General features: G+C 37.1%; 1 protein-coding gene across 1 annotated transcript; it reads right to left on the reverse strand.

Moving 5' to 3' along the window:
* gpr184 (G protein-coupled receptor 184) lies at positions 1-4,895 on the reverse strand. Its single transcript, XM_027013395.2, has 2 exons — positions 4,664-4,895; positions 1-2,112 (listed from the first exon to the last, which is right to left on the reverse strand). The coding sequence occupies exon 2, from the start codon at positions 2,110-2,112 to the stop codon at positions 1,162-1,164; it is 951 nt and encodes a 316-aa protein (XP_026869196.2). The 5' UTR covers positions 4,664-4,895; the 3' UTR covers positions 1-1,161.
* Between the last annotated feature and the right edge of the window lie 4,908 nt (positions 4,896-9,803).

Below are 9,803 nucleotides of genomic sequence, written 5' to 3' on the forward strand. Positions count from 1 at the left end.
TTGATAGTTTCTGTGGTTTTATTATGTATAGGTGTTTGAGTTAAATAAACATTTTTTTGTTTGTTTCTTTTATTCCATTAATTACTGACATTTCTTTCAAATACCTAATAGAAATATTGCCATTTACAGCATTTATTTGCAGAAAATGACATATGGTCAAAACAACATTCAGCCAGATTCCTCCTATTTATCATTCAGTCAGATCCCACCTATTTACAGAAGTAAATGACTGCAGGGGGACATACAGACGGGTGTGGAGTTTGGCCTCATGGGATGCACTCATTGGCTGAGGTAATTATGGAACCCGAGCCTGCCCCTTCACAAGTAGCAGCGCAGCTATGCTCCCATGCCAAATGTACTTTCAGAAGTACTTGAGCTCCTATCAGAGCCATGTGTGCTACTGTTTTCCCCATACACATTTGCTGATTACAGTAGAACTCCAGAATCCTCTGCTTTGTAAGTCCACCACTCTATCACTCACATTATGCATTTTCCTTCAAATTGAATGTGTTGTTGTTTCTTCATAAACACTGGACATGTAACCAATATGTGTAGTTCTCATTACCACAATACCATACCATGCAGCTAAACCTGACAGTGGTATAGAAGTATAGAAACCAAGTCACCATCAAAGAGTGTACCCCATATATTAGGAAAAAAAACATTCATATGAAAACTATTTCCAGATAAATTCAGCTTATCTTGAACATTTGGATTTATAGGTCAAACACAGCATACATTCATTTAATTTGCAGGCAAAACATTGTTTCACTGACATGACAACTAAGTATGATAAATTAAGGAAGATTTTATTACAATAAGGACACTTCTGATATGCCCACACCATACGAGACTCAAGGGTCCTCCAAAGCCAGCAATTCTAGCTCTCATTATTCAGAAAATCCATAAGTGCAGTTTAAATTTGTCTTTGATAGTCACCCAGCCACACTGCTCCTCCTTTCTAATAACACAGCAGCTCATAATTTAGCCTGCCCTCTTCAGAATAGAACAGGATATTAAAACACTGCTATTCCCTGTAGCAATCTCACTTTTGACCAAAGCAGATGGACATCGTGATTAAAAAGTTGAAAACAGGAATCAGCCCACAGCTGTTAAAGCCCATCATTCATTTCTCAAGACCCTCCATTCTGGACCTCCACTTTAAGATTGTTCTGCCTGTTTTCCAACACAACACCACTTCATATTTTCCCTGGCGCTGCGACTGACCAGCACATAAAGCAGTGGATCTACAGCACTGTTAATGCTGGACAGGGCCAAGGTACATGAGAAGTAGATGTGCAGTGCTTGCTCAAAAGAGCAGTAATGTTTCCTGTCCATCCTGTTAAATGCAATTGACCGCAATAGCAGGAGAATGTGGTAGGGGGCAAAGCAAATTGCAAAGATTGCAATGACCCCAACAGACAGCAGCTTGATTTTGTGCTTGCCCTGCACATCCAGCCCTCTGATCTCCTGCACTTTGTTCAGAATCTGATAGTAGCAAACTGCTAGGACCAGCAGAGGCAGCAGAAAACCAATGGCCACTCGCAGGAAATTGAAAAGGGCCACGTACTTTGTCATGGGGTAGGTCTCATAACAGCGCTGTTGGTCCAGGGGTTCTGTCAGACTTTCCATGTGGAGCACCAGAATGTGCAAGCCCATGACTAAAATGTAGACAAGCCCACAGATAATCCAGGCATATCTGAAACGGTGGAAGATCTTGGCCCTCATTGGGAAGGTGACCACAAAACAACGATCAATGGAGATGCAGCACAGAAGACAGATGCTTATATACATGTTGGAGTAATAGAAGAACCCAGCCAGTTTGCACAGGCCCTTGCTAAAAGTCCATTTGTGATCATGGTGGTAGTAATAAATCCACATAGGCATGGTGAGGATGTAGAGCAGATCCGAGACGGACAAGCTGAGGAGGTAGACCCCGAGCACGTTCTTGTTACGTATCTGCTGCACAATGGGCCAAGCAGTGAGAAGATTGAAAATGATGCCCAGAATCAATGTAATAATGTAGATGGACATTAGAAGATCATTAACTGGGTTGATTTCAAAGTTCACACAAGTCCAGTTGCCTGTCTGATTTATGCTTGTATCCATCATCTGCATTTGAAAACAGCAAGAAATAATAATTATTAATTCTGTAGCAAACTTAAAAAACATGATTTTTGAAGTGAGAGTTAGCAATTGTAATCTATTTTTTATTACATTATTGGAAACGTTTAACAGATTTAAAAGGATAAATGCATCCTTTACATTTTGCATTTATGATTTTTTAGGTAACCTTTAGAGATAGCCAATCCTAACCCTACTCAGAGCCACTTTTCATTGCACATTGATAGTTGAATAGGAATATATTGAAATACTTGTCATATAACAATAAATCAACTTTTAAAAATCTTTTTTCACTGTTGTGTTATAGCCAGAGCAAGAGCAACAGTTTAAAAAGGAATGGTTCCCCAGCATTATCAGTCAAAGTGTTGAGTCACGGATTTGATGATTTTATAGTCTTCCTCAACAGGAAATAATGGTCCGCTATCTGTTGCTATGTTCATCATCCTCTCCCCTGTTGATAAAGTTGCAGTGTGCACCGATATCAAAAAAGCTAAATCTACTTGCTGTCCCCAGATCTTGTTCCTACCATGTTGTTACAGGCCTGCTGTTTACCAAAACAGTAATTGCTTTTGCTACTTCTTCCACTGAGCCCCAAAATGCATCTGAAACACATGGTCATGTATTCTTTTAAAAGATGGTTACCAATGTTTAATATAACAAAGGCTAAAAGATTAACATGCTTGTTAGGTCAGCTAATTCCTTTATATCGGGTTTTCTTAGTGAAACCATATTTTTCTTTAAAAAGTACAGTAAAATCATGCTGGTGACTACAAATATTGAAGCAGTCAAATCCACTCACTCCGGTGTTGGACATGGACATATCTGAAAGAAATCCCATCAACCATCATCTACACTATGTGTTCTATCCATGCAGAACAGTTTATAAGTCTTTTAGAATCTCTGCCAAAGTACATTAAGAGCTGTTCTAGTGCATCCTGGTGACCAAGACACTTTATGTTAATTTTTTTTAAATTTAGTAACTAGTAAAATATATCATGTAGAAATTATACAGCCAAATGGAAACATGCCAACAAAGATAATCAGCTTTAATTACACTGACCACAGTTATCAACAATAAAAGAATAATAATAAAAGGCCATTCTGATTCAAAACTTAATATGAATGTTTATGGAATGTACAGACACCAAAGCACTGTTGAACAGAAAGAAAGACAGAAAGCAGAAATGGAGAATGAAAAGAAAATAGCAGGAAAAAGGGGTTTAATTAGTTTTAGTTGTAATTTTATCAGTCAGTTTTTGTGATAATGTTGATAATGTAATCGAAAAACTGTATTGGACACTTTGGAAACAGCCGTGTTGCCCTTTATTGTGTCAATATGAATTAAAATGTTTTTACTCAGGAACACATTATACTTAAAGAAAATGAAAACCCCATTAAAAAAAAAGCATTCTTCCCAGACCTCTGGCCATGCCTTCCACTACTGCAGTTTATGATTATGGACTGTGCCGTTCCTCCTGTAACTACAAAAGGCCCATTAACAGCTTTAGCTGTCATAGCAATTGGCCTGCCAGCCGCTGGTACTTAAAATCAATTATGGTTACAGTAATTAAGAGGTTATTTCAGGGAATTCAGCTGGCTTGTAGAAACTGTTAAAAAAAAAATCTGCTATCAGATAACTTCCCTTATATTCCACTTTGTAACTGTTAAGAAATGCGAATGCTATTTTATGATCAAATTTGTGCTCTCCTAATTTCATTGCATTTGATAGTAAGTTCAAGCAGTCATTTTATTTTCTGCCTTGTTCCTCTGTGATGGGGACATTTTTAGTCATGCAAAAACTGCAAAACTGGCTACTTCAAAACTGGACTGCTTGAAATGGCATAGCAGCTAAGAAATGCAGCCTACTCTTTGTGCATCACTGATTTTGAGTCACATATGCATAGATTTTGCACATCTCTTTTTTATTTTGGGTTTGCACATCAACTCTACACAATGTTCTGGTAATAATGGTTTGTGACTACCTTCTAGTGAAGATTTCTTTTTTATTATTGATAGTAGTGATCCTCGCATATTAGATTCAAAATACTATAGCCTCAAAGTTGGAAGAATTGAATTAAGAACATAGGTCTGTTACGAATAGAGAACTGGATTATATTACATTCATTATATTACAGGAGTCCTGCTATTATGACTCCTGTAATTATATTTAGAGTCATTACATTTTCTGTTCATTTAATGAGATGTGTATGTTGATTGGCTGTGTGAAACATGCATGGATAGAAGAAAGAAGTACACTCTCAACTTGCTTCTGATTCACTAAAAATAAATTATTGTTTTGCATTTGGAATTCATTTATCTTCCCCACAAACCATTGTCAAAGTTCTAAATCTAAACAACCAAGGCACATCCAAATCAACCCAATTTAATATCTTATCTCATCTACCATCTTTGGCCTTAATATCATTCCTTTTTTTACTTTTGCTCTCAAATCCTGTCACAAATGTACATACAAAGGTACGCACATGTACATTCACACACACACATACGCCCATACTAAAGAATGAGAAAATCATCTAACCTGCGTCACATCAAGCGAATTTCAACAGTTTCTCCCCCTGAAGGTTGAAAATTTCAGCTTTTTGAAGCAGGAGAGTCCTATTCCAATTGCAAAAGCTCCAATAAGCTCCAGTTTCCAGGGACCACAAAAGGAGTATTAGCTCATATCTGTCTAGCTTCCGTAACATATACGCATGTACATACATGCACTTTAGCCAAGGTTCCTTCCTTCAGTGTGAAAAGAGACCAGATGAAAGAAGAGTGAGATTACAGGAAAAGGTTTGAAACTCTTAACTCTTAATTTTCTCTTAAGTGATTAGGAAATTATAAAAGCTGTCTCTCACTCTTTCAGCCATGTGCATGCCAAAGAACAGTAAGTTCTGGTGTAACGGGTTTTTTAATATATATATATATATATATATATATATATATAAGAACTGCATATATATACACGACAAACTCAAGCGAGCTAACTCACCACAACTTCCTCTCTAGTGAAATAGAAAGTGTCTAGTGAAATAAAAAAAGAAAAACTGTTTAGTTTCCGTCTACTACGTATTTTATACTCATATTAGACAGATATGACTCAGAATTAACAGTAAACGTGTTAGGTACATTTTTGAGTTCCCATTCTCAGAGTCAAAATAACCGTGCCTTTCTGCCTTTGTAGTAGTAAGGGTAGATAACTGAGGATGATGCATCTTTTCCATTTACATAGTTTCTTTTTCCATTTTGTAATAGGGGGAAGCTGCGGCCATAAATGGTTAGACTAGTAAGATATCACAAACAGTGCATCCAGATAATCTGGAAATCAAGCCTTTTAGCTCTTTTCCTCCTTGATCTGTAAAATGAGTTTTGTGAGGCCATCTTGCCAGCTGTCTGAAAGTCTTGCTTTTGATGTTTAAAGCCCTTAAAGATCTAGTCTTCCGTGACATGTACAAGTACAAGGCAACAATGTTAGCATCTACCAGAAGTGAAAATATAGCACTTAGCAAAAACAAAACAAAGTGCAAGAGAAACCTTCTGCTCACTCTGCTCAGCTGAAATCAGTTACAACTCAATAAAAGATGCTTCTCTCATATATCTTTCTTATATAAATCCCAAATTCTGGACCGGTGTGCCAAACACTACTGGAAGTGCAGCTCGAAATCAGCATTAAAGGCTTACTTTTTTATACTGACCTGTATATTGTTTTGTTTTATTTTTTACTTTTGGATTTGTTTTTATTATGCAAAATGTGTTTATTCTTTTCTGTGTAAAACATTTTGACATTTTGGATGCAAAGTGAAAAGTGCTATGCAAAGATGTTAATTAAGATTAAAAAAAGAACGCGCAAACACACAGAAGACAAAACGCACAATCAGTGAGTGTGTCTTAATACCTAGCGAACCCTGGAACCCTGCTGCCTATCCCTGTTCCCTCAGAACCTGAAGGAATTCAGGTGGACAGTGTCCGCCTCACCTCAGACGAGGAAAATCACACCACAGGGATGTTTTTGCCTGCACTGTGGTAAGCCTCGTTACTTTTTCCCTGTTTGCTCTGTTTGACCAGAAATCGCCATGACAAGAAATAATGGAAATCGTGATATGATAAGCCTGATAATATTGGAAACGTCACCTCAATCAAAAACAGTCAGTATGCATATCTCACCCATTTTTGCAATTAGTAGAACTCCACTGCAAACATCCTTCATGTATTGTTCCAGCCCTAACAGATTTGGAGGCAGTATTGAATTTAATTGAGCAGAGCCTGGCAGCTCAAACCAATTCACCCCAACCTCAAAGTTAAAGCTCTAGGTTGAAAGCCCACAGGAATGAATCATGTCACTCAAGTTAGACCCATCAGCCTGGTCTTCAGTGCCACCCATAGGTAGAAACAAGTGCTAATAGTGATTAGCTCTTCACACTATCCCATCGTACAATTCAAGCACAAAATCTAAAAAAACAGAGTGGGATGAAACAAAGGCAAAATCCAAAGAACAAAACAGGTCATATACCAGAAAAGCTAATACAAGGACCACTTGGTATGCACAGATAAACTGTGGCAGTACTTTGCAAAGAGAGAGAGAGGAATGAGACAGGTTAAACAAGTAAAATAGGAACAGATGTGTACAGTTAATAATTAAGCGAGGCATCAAATGTCAGTGACTTTTAGGGATTAAGGAAGGCAGTAATTAGAGAAGCAACCAAGAGGCCGAAGGCTACCCTGCAGAGGTACTTCTAGAAAAATGTCCAAACACTGCTCATCACCCTGAAAGGACCATCCCCACAGTGAAGCATGGAGTCGCTGCGGGGGTGTTTGTCATCTGTACAAACTTGGAAACTGGTCAGAGTTTAAGGCAATATGGATGGAGTTAAATACAGGGACATCCTTGACAAAAACCCATTCCAGTCTGCAAGAGAGCTGAGATTAGAATGGAAGTTCACCTTCCAACGAGACAACAACCGTAAGCATACTGCCACAGCTACACAGGAGTGGTTGAAAAGCAAGGACCTCAATGTTTTAGTGACCATGTCAAAGACCAGACCTCAGTTCAATTGAGAATCTGTAGCAAGATTTGAACATTTCTGTTCATCAACAATTTTTTGTAATTATGCCAAGAAGAATGGGCAAAAATTGGAAGTGAAAGTAATAATTGAAAATCTAGTAGTGGAAATGAGATAGTTTAGTACACCATTAATCACAGAATACTCTTCTTCCCACAGTTACAGCAACTTAGGGTTAAGGGTCTTGTTCAGGGCTCAACAGTGGCAGGCCTTGAACCAGTAACCTTCCAATTACAACTTAAGTACCTTACCCATTGAGCTGGCACTGCCTGTGTTGCTAAGGAGATTCCCAGATTGTCTCCCATATTTTTCCAAGATTGTCTCCCATATCTACCTATTATTTGTAATTATCATTTCAATAAAAAAATAAGTTAGAAAAAGAATGGGTAAAAATGTCACGATCCAGATGTGCAAAGAGGATTGAAACATATCCTAAAAGACTTGAAGTGCTTTGATCAAGTGTTGATTTTACTAATACATATGGCATCATGGGGAGTGCAGACCTATGGTATGAACAGATGTCTGATTTTTGTCTAATTAACCTTTGTGTCATGATAAAATTATAAATTTTTCACTTTAAAATTGTTGTCACAACAGTCATGTGGTAAACACCCCAGTTAATTTCTTTTTTAGGCCCAGTTGTAACATAACAAAATGTGAAAAAGTTGGTTGGGAGGGGAGTAAGTGCTTATGTGAGGCACAGTAGATAAAATTATTATACCAGGAAATTTTAATATTTAATTTGATATAGCACAGAAAGCATTTGAACCCTTCATTAGACCAGCCAAGCCCTTCCACAAAGGCAAGGCACAGATACAGGAAGGGCTCTAACAACCCATGGGAAAAGCCTGCCAGTGGCATGTATAGAACAGCAAAAGATGTCACATCTTGTGTTCTACAAAGCACTATTTCACATAATCTATTCCTGCTATATATGTCCACATGCCTAGTCCTGATTTAAGAATCGCAAGCTATGCTGATAACATATGGTTGCCTTCCTTTGAGATGAAATGATATCTCAATGGAAATAGAAGAAAAATGGCTTAAGGAATGGGGTCCAACATAGTCCATGATTTCAAGACGTCCATGGAGTTGAGTGTATGCTTTTCAAAGAAGCCTATCCAACTACCTCTTTTAACGTTTGGAGGACAGGCTGCTCTTATCATAACAATCACAAAATACTTGTGCTTCCACTTGAATGATGATCATAGGGAGGACATTTACACAGAGATGGTATTGAATAAAGGCAATATGCAACTCCATTTCTCACAGTCATGGACAAAAATGAGGTCCCTGTTGAAGATCTGGTTCAGATATGCAGCGCATTAATGAATATGTCTAGAGTATGGGAGTGTACTTGTGAATCTTACTGAGAAACAGTGAGCCACTATGGACAAGGTTCAGAAAAGGGCCATCAAAATAATATCAAGGTTTCAGGATCTCCTTTGACTCTTCCTGATTTACAGATATGTAGCCCGTAGGCCATGCATCAGCCTAAATGTCCTCTCCATGGCTCACTGCTACTTAGGAAACAATCAAAAAGAACATGGAACCTGAATTAGCTGGCCATTTTACACGCAAGAGCCAATAGACCAAGAAATTCTGTTATTCCATATAGCATCAGCACTTTCAATGATGCAGTTTAGATTTTGTAGTTGGTGAAATAATCTGTATATGTATGATTACATTTTAATTTGTAGTATTTTAATTGTCTAATGCTGACTAATTGTACATTCTGTATAATTTAGTCATTAGGTTTCAAAAGATCACGTAATACAAAAATACATAAACATTGTGTAATACATTCAAACTTCTAATAAAATAACTCCTTCAAAGGGATTATTAAAACTAACTTGACTCTATTAATTATACAGTTTACAATAAAGTGTAATATTTATTAATGAGTCATAATATAACTACAAATAAAGACCCAGGATGTTATCTGCAGGAAAACTTAAGATGCCTTACCATGTCCTCCCAATTCAAACATATGAGAAAACTTAGAATCCTGCCAGTGAGGGTGGCATATATGGTAACATGGTAAGATTGCAGTTATATGCCAAGAAGAAAAATACATGATAAACAAAAGTGACATGAAGAGTGAAAATTATATTTTGTCCAGCTCTTTTGTTTATCATAGCCATTCAAAATAATGGAGACTACAAATAATTCTGGAGAGTGCTGTATGTACTGGCTAATGTTTTTAGAAACACATTTTTTAGAAAGGCACAATTGTAACATTTAGTTTCATGAATGTATAGCTACCTTTCTACTGGTGAAAAAGTATAACATGGTTTTATTAGAGGTTTTTAACTTGCAGTGTATAATTTATTTAACAGGCCAGTTCGTTCTAGGGCAAACAATTATTCTTATTCATTAACTCCTGTTTGCAGTGTATTATATAAAGTGAAACTTAAGTGTAATTAAAATATTCTTCATATATAATTTGTTTTAAAGAAATTAGAGACCTCTTGCCAACCAGTATTAATGCTTGTCAAAGATGCACATTTAACGGAGTAAAAAGCAAATCAAAATAGCATGGATGAACTTGCTTTTAAGCACAACATAAAAGCGGCACCTCATCAGTCAAAACCACAAAGTGCAGCCAAGTGTTTC

Source organism: Electrophorus electricus, chromosome 15 (assembly GCF_013358815.1).
Source record: "Electrophorus electricus isolate fEleEle1 chromosome 15, fEleEle1.pri, whole genome shotgun sequence".
Taxonomy (NCBI): Eukaryota; Metazoa; Chordata; class Actinopteri; order Gymnotiformes; family Gymnotidae; genus Electrophorus; species Electrophorus electricus.